Source organism: Excalfactoria chinensis, chromosome 10, assembly GCF_039878825.1.
Source record: "Excalfactoria chinensis isolate bCotChi1 chromosome 10, bCotChi1.hap2, whole genome shotgun sequence".
In the NCBI taxonomy this organism is placed as follows: domain Eukaryota; kingdom Metazoa; phylum Chordata; class Aves; order Galliformes; family Phasianidae; genus Excalfactoria; species Excalfactoria chinensis.
In genome coordinates this window covers 18,254,254-18,269,992 of record NC_092834.1, presented here as the reverse complement: position 1 = coordinate 18,269,992, position 15,739 = coordinate 18,254,254, and the positions used below count along the sequence as shown (strand labels likewise).

The 15,739-nt window shown below is 57.4% G+C and overlaps 4 protein-coding genes and 1 non-coding gene across 6 annotated transcripts; 2 read left to right on the top strand and 3 right to left on the bottom strand.

Annotated features, from left to right (window-relative positions):
* Positions 1 to 147: 147 nt before the first annotated feature.
* PATL2 (PAT1 homolog 2) lies at positions 148 to 6,215 on the bottom strand. 2 transcript variants are annotated; one of them, XM_072345648.1, is made up of 19 exons: positions 6,094 to 6,215; positions 5,895 to 5,997; positions 5,428 to 5,729; positions 5,135 to 5,203; positions 4,980 to 5,045; positions 4,726 to 4,893; positions 4,474 to 4,557; positions 3,928 to 4,079; positions 3,530 to 3,613; positions 3,309 to 3,447; positions 3,026 to 3,146; positions 2,856 to 2,953; positions 2,520 to 2,564; positions 2,236 to 2,369; positions 1,831 to 1,990; positions 1,328 to 1,468; positions 1,150 to 1,247; positions 925 to 1,074; positions 148 to 536 (listed from the first exon to the last, which is right to left on the bottom strand). In XM_072345648.1, the coding sequence occupies exons 1-19, from the start codon at positions 6,115 to 6,117 to the stop codon at positions 497 to 499; spliced, it is 2,178 nt and encodes a 725-aa protein (XP_072201749.1). In that variant the 5' UTR covers positions 6,118 to 6,215; the 3' UTR covers positions 148 to 496. The 2 variants fall into 2 exon arrangements, with proteins under 2 accessions (XP_072201749.1, XP_072201750.1); XM_072345649.1 differs by lacking the exon at positions 4,474 to 4,557.
* A 66-nt stretch (positions 6,216 to 6,281) lies between these two features.
* B2M (beta-2-microglobulin) lies at positions 6,282 to 9,118 on the top strand. The gene is made up of 4 exons (XM_072345400.1): positions 6,282 to 6,576; positions 6,677 to 6,955; positions 7,087 to 7,121; positions 8,078 to 9,118. Exons 1-3 carry the CDS (start codon positions 6,516 to 6,518, stop codon positions 7,098 to 7,100), a joined length of 354 nt encoding a protein of 117 aa, XP_072201501.1. The 5' UTR covers positions 6,282 to 6,515; the 3' UTR covers positions 7,101 to 7,121; positions 8,078 to 9,118.
* Positions 9,119 to 9,226: 108 nt separating this feature from the next.
* TERB2 (telomere repeat binding bouquet formation protein 2) lies at positions 9,227 to 11,902 on the top strand. Its single transcript, XM_072345730.1, has 7 exons — positions 9,227 to 9,290; positions 9,622 to 9,703; positions 10,325 to 10,470; positions 10,636 to 10,697; positions 11,038 to 11,126; positions 11,216 to 11,307; positions 11,733 to 11,902. The coding sequence occupies exons 1-7, from the start codon at positions 9,227 to 9,229 to the stop codon at positions 11,900 to 11,902; spliced, it is 705 nt and encodes a 234-aa protein (XP_072201831.1).
* Positions 11,903 to 12,996: 1,094 nt separating this feature from the next.
* On the bottom strand, positions 12,997 to 15,078 carry RPS17 (ribosomal protein S17). Its single transcript, XM_072345556.1, has 5 exons — positions 14,996 to 15,078; positions 14,700 to 14,851; positions 14,470 to 14,575; positions 13,289 to 13,354; positions 12,997 to 13,119 (listed from the first exon to the last, which is right to left on the bottom strand). Exons 1-5 carry the CDS (start codon positions 14,996 to 14,998, stop codon positions 13,039 to 13,041), a joined length of 408 nt encoding a protein of 135 aa, XP_072201657.1. The 5' UTR covers positions 14,999 to 15,078; the 3' UTR covers positions 12,997 to 13,038.
* Positions 14,024 to 14,155, bottom strand: LOC140257048 (small nucleolar RNA SNORA71). The gene has a single exon (XR_011904936.1). It is a non-coding gene; the product is annotated as a small nucleolar RNA SNORA71 (small nucleolar RNA).
* Positions 15,079 to 15,739: the final 661 nt, after the last annotated feature.

Here is a 15,739-nt window from a genome sequence, read left to right as displayed (position 1 = left end):
TGCGTCCCCTCCTGTGTGCACAGACCTTTCCCCATTCTCCACTCATCTTCTCCCTGCCACTCAGATCCATGCATCCAACACTTCCACATCCATTTTTATTGCCTTTTCCTTCAATCCTCTTTATCTTCCTTCTGAGTTTTCCCTGCACTTTTGGATCCTCTCTATCCCCAACCTGAGTCTCCAAAAGCCCATGCTCCACTAATACCTTTATTAGATTCAGGTCACTCGCACACAGCAGAGGCTGCCCACAAGAGCTGTGAGCGCTTCTTAATCACCTTTTTATTTCAAGTGCTATACACAAACTCACCCTCTGCACGTGCCTCCAGTGCCCCAGTGCAGAGTGGCCTCAGCACCCGCTGCAGGGTGTGAGGCCAAAATAAATTACCCACATCCCCAGCCAGCACATGGCTCACCCAAAGTGTCCAGCACCCCAGTTGTGGTTGCTTCAAAACTCAAAGTCCTTGTATCAGGTCAGGCCCTGCTCCACTCTCAGGGCCTAGCATGGCATGGGAGCCTCCGACGGCAGTGGGGAGCACCTGTGGGGAAGGAGCAAGGTTGAAGCGTCAGGTTTGTCACACCACGCTGGTGGCAGCCACCAGGAGCCTACCTGCCCAGCCACCAGCTGCTCCTGTGCCCTGGAGCTTGCCTGGCCAGAGTGCAGCAGGGATCCCCCAGCTTTCCGTCCCCACTTTTATTCATCCCAAAGGGACGCATACAGAGCACATCAGATCTGCTCAAGTCAAAGCAAGTCCTGCAAGCCTAATGGCGCTAGGGACCATCATGGGGGCAAACTGCTCTATGTGGACTTCCATCCGCCAGCACAGTGGGGGTCATCTGCAGACTTGTATTTCTACCACTCCTCTCCCAGGGATCTGGTCCCAACAGATCCCCTCTCTCTAAAGGGCACCACCAGGCAGTACTCACTCCATCTTGGCCTCCAGGTGGTGAACAGTCTGCTTGTCCAGGTAGCGGCAGAAGAGCGAAAGGAGGTTGCTGGGCAAAAAGAGTGGTTCCACCAGCAAAGCCTTGGGCATTTGTGACAGCTCCCGAGCAACCAGGAATACTGTGTCCGTCCTGAGGACAGCAAGAGGACAGTCAGTGTCATGTTGGTTAGCCGACCCCAGCCACGCTTATGTGGCCCCATCTCACCATGTCTCGACGTCCCCAATGTGTGGCTCCAGTGGTGTCTCAGAGGACAACAGTCCCTCGCCACGGCTCAGCAGGGAGTAGAGCAAGGAGATGCCAAACTGTGGGGATGCATCAGGAATTGCATCACAGCTACCCATCCATCTGTGGTACCTTTTGCATAGCAGGGATATCAACATACCTGGTTCTTCAAGGCCATAGTGAGTGGGAGCTCAGCAGACTCGGGCAGGGTCCTGGTCATCTCCTGCAGGACCTCAATGAGCCTGCTGAAGGTCATCCTTCCCACCACCTCATTCAAAGGGTTGTAGAGCAGGGGGAGAGACTGGGCAGGGCAGAGGGGAGAGCAGGGATCTGAGACTGCTTGACTCACAGCAGTCCCATCCCCATCCTCGAGTCCTATCCCAAAATCCCTGCACTCCACCTTCAGGGATTAGAGGTGATGCAGGGGACACACACCGCACATCCTAGGGACAGATGGCCACCTTAACACTTCCTAGCAACCTTCCTCCTTCTCCACTTCAACAGGGAAAGCAAAGCCCTGAGCCTGCCCTTCATGGGCCTCTTCCCACATCGACCCAATCACCCACCCAGCCTTGCTGAGAGACCCAGCAGAATAGCCAGCTCCAGGAAGAGAGATAGAAGAAAGCAACCCAACACCCCATGCCCCAGGCTGGAGGTGCTCACCTCATCTGGCACATCCTTCTTCATGAGAAAGGGTAGGTGGTGGGTGATGGTCAGCAGGATCTTCTCTGCTTGCTCTGGGGCCAGGTGGGGCAGCAGCCGTGCTGTGAGCTTCTTGCCTTTTCGAACACACAGGACCTGCAGGAACTCATCCTCTGCCTCCCTGGGGATGAAGGCTCCCATTGGCACAAACCCTGAGAGACCTGAAGCCCTTCCACCCATCTAAGAGATCAGCTGATATCTCCCTCACTCCCACACATCTCCAGTGGAGGACAAGGCTTGTAGATAGGGGCACCACAAACTAGGCTGACAGGCAGAGGACAGAATCCCATTACTCAGGACTAGAGGGAACACAGCCAGGACCAGGACATGCTGCCCACCCCTGCTTCACACCACAGAATATCTTACTCCTCACTGCTGCAGGCTCTGATATTCAGGGCATGATAGATCCGTCCCACTTCCTGGGTCTTGTGCTCCTGCTCTTCTGCAGCAAAGGACATCCTCCGCTGCATCTCCTCCACCTCCAGCAGTTGCAGGAACAGCTAAAGAAATGCCAAGGGTTAATTGGCCAGCTTGGAGCATCTTCTGGATGTTCAAGACCTTCACACACAGACAGACCGCCCTCACAGAGCTCCTTAAACAAGCCTCTGCTCCATCCCAGCACACCGCAGAGCAGGGCCACAGCCACTCACCCTCTCAATCCTGTGCAGCGCTCGAAGCCGGTGGCTCCCCGCAGCCTTCAGGAGGAGAGAAAGGAAGGCACAGTTCAGCCAGCACAAGACACCACTGCCAGCTCTGGGCCAGCTGCTCCCCAGGGATCAAAGTGGCTTCAGGACAAAGACCAACCCTGCACAGTGGCCACAGCCACCACTGGCTGTCCCATCCCACCCTGCTGATGCCATGATAGTGATACCCAGCCCTACTGTGAGCCCCATCCAACACCAAGAGCCAGGGTAGCTCCTATCTCTCTTCCTAAACTTCTCCAAGACCCAAAAGGAAGCTTGGAGGCAGGTGTCCTCTTCACCTACCTCCTCCACCAAGGCATGATGCACAGCATCAATGGCCCGCCGGGGGCTGTAGCAGGTGGATACAGCGACCTGACCCAGCGAGCCAGCGATGCGCACCACTGCAAGAGAGCAGGAGTGTGGTGAGAGTGTATCCCACGCCCCATATCCCAACCCCAGCAACAGCTTCTCACCAGAATTGTAGGTCTCCACTTTCTGGATGAATGGTGTCACCAGCTTGGGAGGCTCCTGCTTGTTGCGCCCGCCCAGCAGCTCTTCCTCTGCCTGCCTGCGCTCCAGCCGGTGGTAGTAGGTCTGCAGGCAGCCAAAAGGATAGCATGGGACCATCCGAGTTCCTCTGCCCCATTCCTGTACAGGGTCAGCACCCCAAGCCCCTGCACCTTCTAGCTCCCTAAGGCATGAATGCACAGTTCTAAAGAGCCGGGTGACTGCAGGACCCCAGCAGAAGCAGCTCACCTGATAGTAATAATCATCATCCAAGTTCTCACTCTGCAGCTGGATCATCTCCACCTTGACAACCCAGTCCTTCTCCTTGCAGGTCATCAGCCCAGCACAAGGGTCAGCTTTAGGGGACCACAGCTTCTTGGGGGAAACACTGTCACAGGGAAGACCACAGCCCATTGTGAGCACTCAAAGCTCCCCCTAAGGCACCCCAAGTTCCCCTGTAAACCCCATACCTCTGCAGTGTCCCACCCTGCTGCTGCCGCTGGGTCAGGATTCGCTGGTGCTGGGGGTGCAGCTGGGTGAGGTGGCTCGGCATGCTGCAAAAGGATAACGAGGACTGAAGGCAATACAGTAGCTCCAATGCATCTCTGCCAGACCTCTGGCACATCACTCAGGTCTTGGTTTAGTGCCACAAGGGTCATCAGCTCTCTTGACCTTCAGACAATGGATGGTGACATGCCCATGACACACTGTCCATCCTGACCATACCCAGACCAGATGTCTCCTCATCATCACAACCACGGCTCAGCACTCACTCTTGAGCCATCCCCACCAAGCTACCAGCTACTACAGGGGCTGCAGCACCCGTCCCCTGTCCCCAGACAGGCACCCCACTCGCCATCCCTGTTACCTGAGGTTGAGCTGGCCACTGGTGGAGGGGCTGAAGACAGATGGATCCAGAGAATGAGACATTGGGCCGAAGTGCATGGTGAAAGGTCGCGGAGGGGTGCCAATGTTGGGCGATATGGGACTGAAAGGACCTGGAGACATGTATCCTGAGGACTGGAAAGGAAGGGAAGAGTGGTCAGGTGGCAGGACACCCTGCTGTCACATCCAAGGACACCTGGAGGGACAGCTCAGCTCTACCAAAGCCACATTCTGTGCACCCATACTTGGGCAAGGCAAGCATACCCTAGTGCCACACTGCTGCCTGGTGCAGCCCAGGTCCATCAAAGGTGCTCCAACATGCTACCAAACAGGCCCAGTGCAGGAACATCAGGATAAACGTATTTAAGAAGCAACAGCTATAACCATCCCCATCAGAGATAGAGAAGAACACCCAGGATGAGACTGAGCCACAAAGGCTGCCACTTAGGAGAGATGCTGAGGTGCGCTTGGAAGTGTCTTCCAAAACGTGTACCATGGGTTAATGGTGATCAACAGCCCACTCCATTACCTGGTTGGAAGTAAAGAAAGGAGAGGCTCTGCGGGGTGTTGGGAAGGGCCGAGGGGAGGATGTGGAGCGTGGTATCAGAGGTAGCTGCAGAAATAAGATATTACTGGGACCAGCTGAGCACCGGTGACATGGCCACAGCCACAAATCCCAGCCTGGTAGTAGGTCCCCATAGGACACAGAAGCATCTCAGAGCTGGGGACAGCTTCTGGGGCAGAGAAGGTAGGCAAAACAAGAGTCTCTGAAAACCTGTACCTGCTGGAGGAAGCGCTGGGAGAAAGACTTGGGGGACATCCCTCTGAAGTCAGGGCGCTTGTGCCGCGGAGAACCCACATACCCTCTCTGAACAGGAGAGCCAAGGAAGTCAAGGGCCATGCTGGCAGCAGTAGGTGGCCTCTCCAGGACCTGCAGGATGGCTTTGTCCTGTGGGAAGATGTGGCAGAAGTAGGAAATGGAGCCTTGACTGCTCGCCATCATAAGGAACACACGGGGACAGCTCAAGGACACACCTCTAGCATGTGGTGGGGTGGGATGCTGCTGGGGCAGGAGCCCCATGCCATAGGGTCCATTGCCAGCTGAAAGACAAACAGAGATCAGCACATGAAGAGGAGGGGCAGCAGACACTCAGCCCCCCCTGCTGCTAATGAAGAGGGTATGTTATTACCATGTCCTCTTGGCCAAATTCTGCCCAGTCAGAGCCAATTCTGCTGTCCAGCACTGCTGAGTCCTGGCTCTGAGAACAAAGAGGACAGCTAGTAACGTACACTTTGCAAAAACACCACAGGAGTGACTTTGTTCCCACCTGGAATCACCCCTTGTTGTCCCCCCCCATAGGACACAGTTCAAAGTGTGAAGATGGAGGAAGGAGCAGCAGAACCATGCCATCACCTCTGCTTAGGCACTGGGGGAACCCAGGGATTTCATTCAGGGTCCCCTCCCACCCCAACCAGGCATCACCTCCAGCGTGGGCTTGCTCTGCACAGCTCTCATCACTGCTGGGTCTCCCAGGTCGTTAGGTTCCTCCTCATCCGCCTGTTCCTCAACTCCCTGCTCTTCATCCTCTTCCTCCTCCTCCTCCTCCTCAGAGCCCACCTGCTCAGCCTCAGGCTCCATCCCACCTTCATCCCGGGGCTCCTCCTGTTCCTCTGTTGGTGGCTGCCCCTCCGCTACTTGCAGACATTCCTCAGGCTCCAACAGCTCAGGGCTCCTCTCCGGAGGCACCAGGGTTTTGGTGGCGTCCTCCTCAGTGGAGCTGCGGTCTTGAAGGCAGAAGCAAAGCGCACTGAGGGCACGCAGACACCCAGGAGATGCCACCACTCCCCCCAGCCCAGCTCCTGCCGGGAACCACCTTCCTCACGGCGCCCTCCACGCTCACCCCTCCAGGTGCGGGCGGTTACCCCACGCCCGGCTCCCCCTGACCTTACCCAGCCCAAACGTCATCTCGTTGTACAGGTCCAGCTCCTCGTCCTCCTCGGCCATCTCCTCCAGCAGAGGCGCATCCTCCCCCAGCAGGTAGTCCTCGAGGATCTGTGGGAGAAAGGCGCGGCGAGGAGGGCAGTGAGCTTCTGAGCTTCTGAGCTTCCAGAGCGGCAGCACGGCCGTTCCCGCAGCGCTCACACTCACCACGGGCTCGCCGCCCTCCGCCATGGCGCGGCGCCCACCGCCCTCTACGGGGCCGCGCTGCCCCGCCCGACGCCTTTTACGGTTTCCCGCGCTGCCGCCGCCTCGCCGCGCCGCACGGCACCGCCCACCGACGAACTGCGCCTGCGCACCGTCCCATCCCCCCCTCCCCCGTTAGGCCACGCCCACCCGCTTTCGAGAAAGAGAAAGAGAAAGCGAAAGCGGCGCTCCCGCCGCGCGCAGGCGCAATGAGCTGCTCCGTTCCAGCTCGGTAACCTGTACGCTGCCGTTATGCCCGGAGACTGGTGACGCGACGGACGCACCGCGCCGCGATTGGCTGCGGTACAGGCGGGTGTAAGCGAGCGGCGAGCGGGCGGGTGCGGTCATTCCCCGTAGGAGCGCGGTGCGGAACGGACGGCGGAGCCATGGGGAAGGCGGTGCTGGTGGCCGTGGTGGTGGTCCTGCTCGGGATGGCGCGGGCCGACCGTAAGTACTGGGGCCGGGCGGGGGGTGCGAGGTGCTGAGCCCTCCTTTGGGGTCGCTCCCCGCGCAGCGCCCCCCGCTCAGCAGCCCTTCGTTCCCGCAGTGACGCCCAAGGTGCAGGTCTATTCCCGCTTCCCCGCCTCCGCGGGCACCAAGAACGTCTTCAACTGCTTCGCGTCCGGCTTCCACCCGCCCAAGATCTCCATCACGCTGCTGAAGGACGGCGTGCCCATGGAAGGTGTGCAGTACGCCGACATGTCCTTCAACGACGACTGGAGCTTCCAGCGCCTGGTGTACGCCGACTTCACGCCCAGCAGGGACGCCAGATACACCTGCAAGGTGGAGCACGAGACCCTGAAGGAGCCGCTGATCTACAAGTGGGGTATGGCCGCCTCCTGCTTCCTCCTCCCCACGCGGGGCTGCCGGCCCCGTGGGCCATCCCTGCTCTGCTGAGCGCCTGTGGCCCCGAACCCCAACGTGCTGGGCCCTGACGTTGGTTCTTTCTCTCCTTAGATCCCGAGTTCTGAGCTGCACCCGGGATGAGCATGGTGAGTGGCGCAGTGCCTGGCGTCCTGTGGGTACGGGGAGGCCATCTAAATAGCTCTTAGATTCGACAGACAAGACGGAAAGATCCCTTGTGCTCCCCCTAGCAGCTAGCAGAGCTGCTCTGAAGCTCTTCCTGTTTAATATTACAACCAGCGCTCACCCACACCCAGCCTACGAGAGCTCTGCTTTTCCTTCCAAAATAAAGCAGTCCCTTAGAGCAGAGCTCTTTGCCTCATCCACCAGACACCACTCTGAGTTGTCGCTGCCCATTTCAGTGTTTTTCCTCCCCGCCAGCCGGGAGAATGGCATCGTGGGGTCTGCAAGTTCCCGTTCATGGAAATCCCCCGCGCCTCAGGGAAGGCAGGATGGTCAGCCTGTGGTGGGCATGGCAGGAGATGGGGGTCAGCTCGACACAAATAGCGAGCCTAACCTCTGATGGAGATGTGGAATAGCTGAAGGAATGGTAGCGTAGCTTGAAACTGAAACTCCTTTGCTGTGAACTCTGCTGGAGGCTGGTTAAATATTGATGGTGGGAGCCGAGCCTTTTCCAGGCCTTACGGGAAGTGCACTCCCATCTGGTTTTAGGAAGCCAGTGTTTTTAGGCTGAGTCATGGGGCATGAGTCACATGAACTTTATCCATGGGGCAGGAGGAACCCACGGGCTTTCCTTCTTGAGATGAAGAAGGATCAGAGTGCTTTATCTGCCGCTTGAAAATACTTTCAAGCTCTTCCTGCAAAGGCTGGGAGGGCTGTTGGTATTCAGGGACGGGAGAAAATAGGGGTGAGGTGAGCAGGGGAGGAAGAAGGAACTCTTAGCAGCACAAAAGCCTGTAATAGTGAGGGGTGGGAAAGGCTCAAAAGCTAAAAGGTGGTTGCGTTGTGAGAATAGGTTCTTTAAAAGTAGTTACAGTTGAAGCAGTACACAGTGACCGATACCAATCTCCTCCCTCCCATGCAGGTCTGAAGAATCCTGTATTCCAAGTTGAAATGAGCCTGAGCTTCTGTCCTTTCTTTGCATCGCGCTTCTGGGTAGGATGGCAAAGAGCAAGCATCTTCACCACGAAATTCCTTCCTTCAGGATGCTCTCCCCGAGGGGCAGCAGCAGTGCTCTGAGCTCTGTGTTCCTGCCTTTCTTCACTATGGAATTAAAGTTCTGAGGGATTAAGATATGAGGAAAAGCGTGCCGGGGTGTGGAGGGGGGAACTGCAGCCTTTAGGTTTAGGTATGTGACAAATGATTTGCAAATATGGAGATGCTGCTGAAAATATAATGACCTGTTGCTTAGGATGAAGGGAGATTGGGATTGGAATTGTGAAAATTGGTAATGTAAATTCACACCTTTGAAACTTGTGCATCCCCCAGAAAAGGAACATAATTAATAGCAATAAATCAGTGAAACCCTACTCTGCAACAGCAGTTCTCCATAACCAGTTGCTGGAGCTTGTGTTAAAATATCTTTGACTTGAAGCAGTAGTTCTGTCTCAGCCTATTTGATCATGTAGCTCTCAGTATCTGCACTGGCAATTAGATCTGTTGGAGCTCTTCACTGGTCTGAATTGTACACAAGTTTTACCTAAATAAAACCAGAAGAGATTAAATGATGATTTTCAGTGCATGCAGACCCAGAGCTGGACCGAGGGGATGTCAGCTGCTTTCACCTCCACGTGTTCTGTCTCTTCCATGAGCAGTGAGCTGCCTTGGGAGGCTTTACCCAGACTGCATGGGGGCTGTTGTGGTAACGTCCTGCTGGGCCCAGTCATACCTGGTGGGTGCAGATCTTGGCTGCAGTGCTTTCATGGATGAAGATTGGCTTGCTCAAGGTTGATGCAGTCCTGGCTTGCTCCGTAGCCTGCTCGGTGATATTTGTGCTGTCTATGCTGAGCAATGAGATGTATGCAAACCTCTGTCTTTCTGCTTTGCTGGAAACCACGCTTTACTCAAAGACACGTCATTGCTGATGAGCTCACTGCAGATTAAAGTACCTGAAAGGGTTTGGTCTGAACGTTCCTGGCAGGAAAGCTGCGCTCCCATCCTGGGGTCCCTCTGCCCCCCCCCCTCCCACCACCCCTCAGCATTTCCCGCCTCTGCCCCTCAGTTTCGCGCCGCCATGTTTAAGGGCCGCCAGGCCTGGTTCTCCCACAGCGTGCAGCCCGGCCCCCGGCAGCTGTGGGGTGAGCCCTGGGGGTACAGGGGGTTCATGGGGCTCTTGGGGTGTGTGGGGACATGTTGGGATGGGGGGGGGCAGGGAATGGGGTGGGGGAATCACAGTAGAGTGTGTGGAATGTGTGGGGATGCATGGGGGTGTGTGTGGGACGGAGCCGGGGTGTGCAGACAGGGCTGTGTTGGGGTGGGGATGTGTGAGTTAAAGGGTGAGGATGCTATGGGGTGTGTGCCCACGGGCTGCAGTGTGGGGTCTGTGGGGACGTGTCGGTGTGTAGGGACTGACTGGGGTGTGTGACACCAGGATTCCCCTCCATCCTCGCCCCGCTCTTCCTCCCGCAGTGGCTGGCGGAGGGCTGCTCACCCGCTGGCAGGACGCTGACTATCTCTTCAGCAGCAATGCCGCTCACCCCGATACCCGCAGGTCGGCTCTGTCCCCCCCTTGTGCCCCCCCAGGTGCCCAGCACACACATGGGAAGTCGGTTCGCCAACTCCAGTGCTCACTGATGCTGTGCTGGAGGCGCTCTGCTGCCCTGCAGGGAGCAAAAGGCAGTGGAAGTGCAGCTGATGTCAATGCTTGCCTTAACGCTGATGTTCTCCAGTGGTGGGAATGGTGCTGTGTGGCTGCTGGCACGGCTTTTTGTGGGAGAGCAGAGCAAGGCAGGAGCTGACCCATCTGCACTCACACCAGCAGAAATAAAACTCGCCTAGACTTTGTGCTGTGTGAGACCTCTGTGCAGAACCAGCTGAAAAGAGACGCCTGTAGCTCGGTGAATGGAGGCAATGGGACTGAGCTGCTACAAAAGCCTGGGGTCTGAAATAAAGTTGGCACCATCCTGGGGCTGTGGGGCAAACAGGGAAGTGACCACAGGCTAAAAAAAAAAAACAACAAAAAAACAAAGAAACAACAAAAATAAAACCCAAAGCAAAAAGCAAAAAGCAAGCAGGAGACAACTGAGCACAAGTGTTGAATCCAGACTGATCAGAGCCACGGCTCCTTTGGCTTGTAGTCACACCTTTAGAAACGGCCCCTTTTCTTTCCCAGCATACATGAGAGCCTGGAGTACCTGGATGGCAGAGCTACGGTGTTCCATTCCCGCTACCTCTCGGCGTGGGTGAGCAGCAGCGCTGCCGAGCAGCAGCCCGTGGCTCTGGGACACTTCGTGCTGCCCCCTGCCTCGCTGCAGGAAGGTGAGGGGCAGCGCCCCGCCTCCCTGCCCCGAGGGATGATTTCCTTCTGCTGGGAGCAATGGCTCCTCCCAGGCCTGTTATCAGTGCCCCAGTGCTCGGGGCGCAGTGCTGCTCAGTGAGCCGCTGGGCTGCTTTTACACCGACTTATTTTTGTGCTCACTGCAGAAATCAGGAGAAAGATCGGTAGATTTCTTTGGGAGCAGCTGGATGATCCCCTTGTGGAACAGGTATATGAGAAACACCCCACGTAGGTGCTGTAACAACTCGTGTCAGCCTCTCACGCTGCTGCCCGGAGCTGTGGGTGCCCCATCCCCACTGACGAGGCCGCGGGTGGGCCTTGGGCAGCCTTGGGCTGGGGGCAGGCAGCCCAATGTGGGGGTGGGGCTGGGGGGGCCCTTCCAGTTCTATGAATCCTGGACTGCAGCTTTCTTTCCAAATCACTCAGCCCCCACTGCACGCTGCCTTCTTGAGGCCATTCCTCAGGACGTTTGAAGCAAAAAGTATGACTAGCTTTAAAACTTTCTTGTGAATGGCGCACTGCTTTAAATGAACGCTGCGCCGATACAGCCCGAAGAAAATCTGTCTGATGAACCAGAGACAGCGAGCAAGGAATGCGAGCGAGGAGCTGGGGAGGATGCACAGAACCTGCCTGAGAGGTATTTATGGCCATGGCAGGGTGACTTGGAGGCGTCCTCACCTGTTACGAGATACCCAGCAGAGTAACACGTATTTCCTCCCAACACAGCAGTGAAGGAAAAAGGGGCTCAAGAGCATCCAGCCAGGGAGAAGTTCCATGCCACACACTTCAGGAATATCCAATCAATAACATGGTGACAGGTAACGTGCAGCTTGGGTAGTGGAAGATAGTGCCTTTAAGAAGTGGAAGATAGCGTGGAAATGGCTGTGGATGCTGGTGGAGCCGGGACCACCCCCAGTGATTGCTTTCTGCCTACCTGCCAGACCCCAAACCTGCTAACATTCACCCAAAAGATTGCCTTGGGTTTTATTGCTGTTTCTGATGGCTCTGCATTGCTCCTTGCTCATGGTTTTGATGTGCATGGTGTGTATAAACCCTGGTGCAGAATCATGCGGGTATGGAGGTCTGTCTTCCTAGGCTGCCCCTCGATGCTGATTCATATTCCCAGATCTCACAAACTCCTGAGAGCACAGCTGGGTTTGCACCTGAACATTTCCCACATCCCATAGTCCCCATTTCATCCAATAGAGTAACATGGCTTTAGAGCAGTACTTTCCATCCCCAGGCTATGCCTCTGCCCGTGACATGAGGAAATACATCGGAGAGCTCCACGACTTCATTCCTGGCACTGTGGGTTACGCTGCCTACTGGGTTCATCGTGAAATCAGCCTTCGCCCTGATGTGAAAACTAACAGCATTCTAAGTAACAGGCAGCTGTGCTCAGCAAAACCTTAACCGAGCACTGCCAGCACCGTCACCAGGTAAGGCAGTTCAGCACTGTTTACCTGCATGCTGTGGTTGGCCCCAGGTAAGGCTGCCTTCCTTGCCTTCTTGCAGGTTGATTGTTATTCCACTGGAAAAAGGCTTTGTTCTTGCTGTGTTGTAGTTACAGAGACCAGTGGTACTGAGCTGCAAATCCTGAGTTAAATGCCTGTAGTGCCTGAGGAAGCTCTAAGCCACCTGGGTTTGCTTTATCCTGGTGACAGCTCGGTACACTTTACATACCTGCCTGCATTTGTTGTAAACACTTTTTTCCCTAAGCAAATCCCACAGCAAACCCAAATAAAGGTGTACCCCCAAAGAGCAAATCCTCTCCCTTTTCATTTGCATGGGGTACTTAACATGTGTCCTGTGGCTGCCAACGGTCAGGAGAGCCTTTGGCTCAGGGCCTCCAGGGAGGCTGAGTGTGTTGTGAGCCCAATCTTCTCCTTAGCAGAACTCACGTAAACCACAGGCTTGAACACAAGTGCAGACACTGATCACGCAAACAGTAGGGAAGGAAATTGACTGAGAACCCTTATCTGCTGGAGGAGCCCAGGAGCATGGCAGGGACTGGTAGGTCCTCTGCACAGCAGCGTGGGAGCTGCGGGGTGGAATGCAGCTCTCCCAAGGGACAATGGTAGGAAATGGGAGGTTCACCTGGAGGCTTCGAGGCCCGTCTCTGTATGGGCTTCCATCCCCAGGCAGCACACGTTGCTCAGCTCAGTTCATTGCCCTTGTAGAAATAAACACAAAGAGACTTTTCCTCTTCCATCTAAGCACTGAGATGGTCACAAAGACAGCTTTTATTCTGGCACAGCACGACCTTGTGAGCTTCCCACTCAAAGCTCAGAGGCTCTGAGGGCGCCCCATGTTTGCCCTCTCCCAACCTTGTACCACCACCCTAACATCAGTAAGGCCGCCACCAAGCAACAGCTCTGCACCTCACACCCCACACAACCAGGAAGGTGCCAGGCCCTCCTCACACTGACACCTCAGATGCAGCACCCAGAGCGATGAAGCCCTCCGCTCCTCCCCGCCGTGGGCTTTGAAAGAACAAGCAGGCCGAGTTGGTTTCCCACATTTATTGTAAAAGCAACATAACGAGCGGCTCAGAGAGCGCCTCGCGGCGTCTTGAAGTTCATCCCCACAGTGGGCTGCGTGACCTGCAGGTTGGACAGGCTGCCGAAGTCCTGGAAAAGAGCCGAGGGTCAGCGATGCGCCCAGACCCCACCAAGGGAAGAGGCAGAGCCCTCGCAGCCAGGGGGACAGAATGTTCCAGGCCGTCAGTAGCCCCAGCAGCACTGTGCTCAGCACCCAGGCTGGGTCCCACCAGGCAGCAGGGTGGCCTGAGCTACTCACCAGCAGCTTCAGCATTTCCTTGGTGTCCGGGTCCACTTCAATGATCTCCTGATCAAGAGCAGAGACCTGGGGGCAGAAGCGAGACAGCAGAGGTTTGGCTGTGCTGTGGGGGGAGCCGATCCAGTGCCCCCACCAGAGCGAGCCAGGAGGAACCCGATCAAAACACCTCGCAGTTCCCCTCTCCAAACCCAGACCTCCATCTCTGTGTGCTCCCTTCCACTACAGGCTACACTGCACTAGTGAGAAACAAGAAGTAGGTTCAGCCCACACACCGCAGCTCCTTCCCTGCCCAGGAGCTGTGAGTTTCCATGGTGACCCGTCCCATCTACAGCTGAGCACAGCCCCCTGCAGCGCTCAGAGCTGACACCCCAGGGCTCTGAGAGCACCTGCACAGTGCTGCTGCTTTCCAGACACGAGTGAGGAATCACACCAAGCCCAGGACCGGGCTCAGCACCCCATCCCAGCATACAGAGCTATCTGCTCAGCACCCCATCCCAGCATACAGAGCTATCTGCTCAGCACCCCATCCCAGCATACAGAGCTATCTGCTCAGCACCCCATCCCAGCATACAGAGCTATCTGCTCAGCACCCCATCCCGGCCTACACAACTGTCTGCTTTCCCTGATATAAAATAAGCAAACAAACACCATCCAACTGGGAGAGCTAAAGAGCACAAATCAGCTCACAGCATCACAGGAGATCGGGAAGAGGGGCACAAAGGGGCACAAAGGCGATGTCTGAACGCTACAGGGTTTGGGAGGGATGGCACAGACCCAACCAAACACGGGAAACGCTTTCAGATTCCTCTCCCTGCACTATCAATGACCGGGTCACACAGCAGACCGCGATCACTTTCGAATGCAGGTTCAGGGATCGTGGGGGTCCCCGCGCTGTGGGTGCGCTCGGGCCGCGCTGCGTGCCGGGGAGTTACAACCGAGCTCGTTTTGAGCTGGGAAAAGGGATGGCGGAGCCCTCCGGCCGGCAGCGCGGAGCCGGCAGCAGCTGAGGGCGCGCCGTGCTGGGCTATGGCGCGTCCCACCTCCGCCCCGCACCCGGCCCTCCCGGAGCCCCTCCCGAGGGACGCGCTCCGCAGCCCGGCGCCCCGAAAGCCCCGCAGCTCGGCACGCGGCCCCACAACGCAGCCCGAGCCCCGAGCACACGTCAGCGCGGCCGGCCGCACCTCGGGCACGTAGTTGTCCCGGCGCTCCCTCTCCTCCTCCTGCAGCTTGATGGAGATACCGCGGACCGGGCCCCGCTGGATGCGCTTCATCAGGTGGGTGACATACCTGCGGGACGGGCCGTGATGACACGGACACACGGACACAGACATACAGACACACGGACACACACACACAGACACACACACACACACAGACACACACACACACACACACACAGGCCGGCTCTCACCCCGCGATCTTGTTGCGCAGCTTCTTGCTGGGGATGATGGCGATCTCCTCGCACACGCGCTTGTTGGTGTGGAAGTCGTTGCCCAGCCGGGTGTAGTACTTCTCGATGATCACCCGCGCCGCCTTCTTCACCGTCTTCGTCCTCACGCGTCCCTGCGGGGACACGCACCGCTCGTCGCCGCCCGCCCGCCGCCCCTACGGCCCCGCCGCCCCCCCGCGACCCGCCCCGCGCCTCGGAGCCCCGCGGGGAGCGGCTCTGGAGGCCGATGGCGGCGGATGGCGGCGGCCGGCACTCACCATGGCTGCGGCGGCCGCGGAGAAAGAGAGCGCGGAGGAGGAGCGGAAGCGCGAGGGGACGCCGGAAGCGAGCGGCAAGCACGGCGCCCCCTGGCGGGCGGGAGGCTCGGAGGGAGCGCGGCCTGCAGCCCGGCGCACAGCCGTGCCCTCGCCGAGCGCTGACGGCGGCCCCCGCAGGCCGTGCTGCGGCAAGACAGCCCGGCTCGGCTTCGCCTCCGAGCCCAGCGGAACCGAGGCCCCGTTTGGGCGCTACAAGCCTCCCAGAGGCACTAAGGGGTGCGACACGGCCCGGCCCGCAGCCACGGGGCTCCCATCCCGCTCTGCAGCCCAGAGGCGCAGCCGGCTAGGGGGTTACTAGGGGGCTGATGTGGGCCAGCCCCATAAACTCAAGCATGAGAAGTTAAGGAGAGATGCACGTAAGGAACCAGAGCCCCCCTCCCCTCCAGGGAGAGGGCTATTGCCTTGTATCAGGTATAGGTAGTTCCCTTGTATCAGGAACCCAGGAGCCCCAAGGGAGCACGTGGGGCCCTTCAGCATGCTGAGTGCAGGCAGAGCAGCCCATTGCCCCGCTGAGAAACCAGCTCCAGCTGGAACCTACGGCCCAAAGCCTGAAACCGCACGTCCCACGCCTGGATGGTACCCACATCACCCCCGGCACCAGTTATCTCTATCATAGGAGATGACAACAGCTTTAATCCAGGAGCAGAGATCTCATCCCCAAGGTGCACGTGGGCAAAAAGAAGA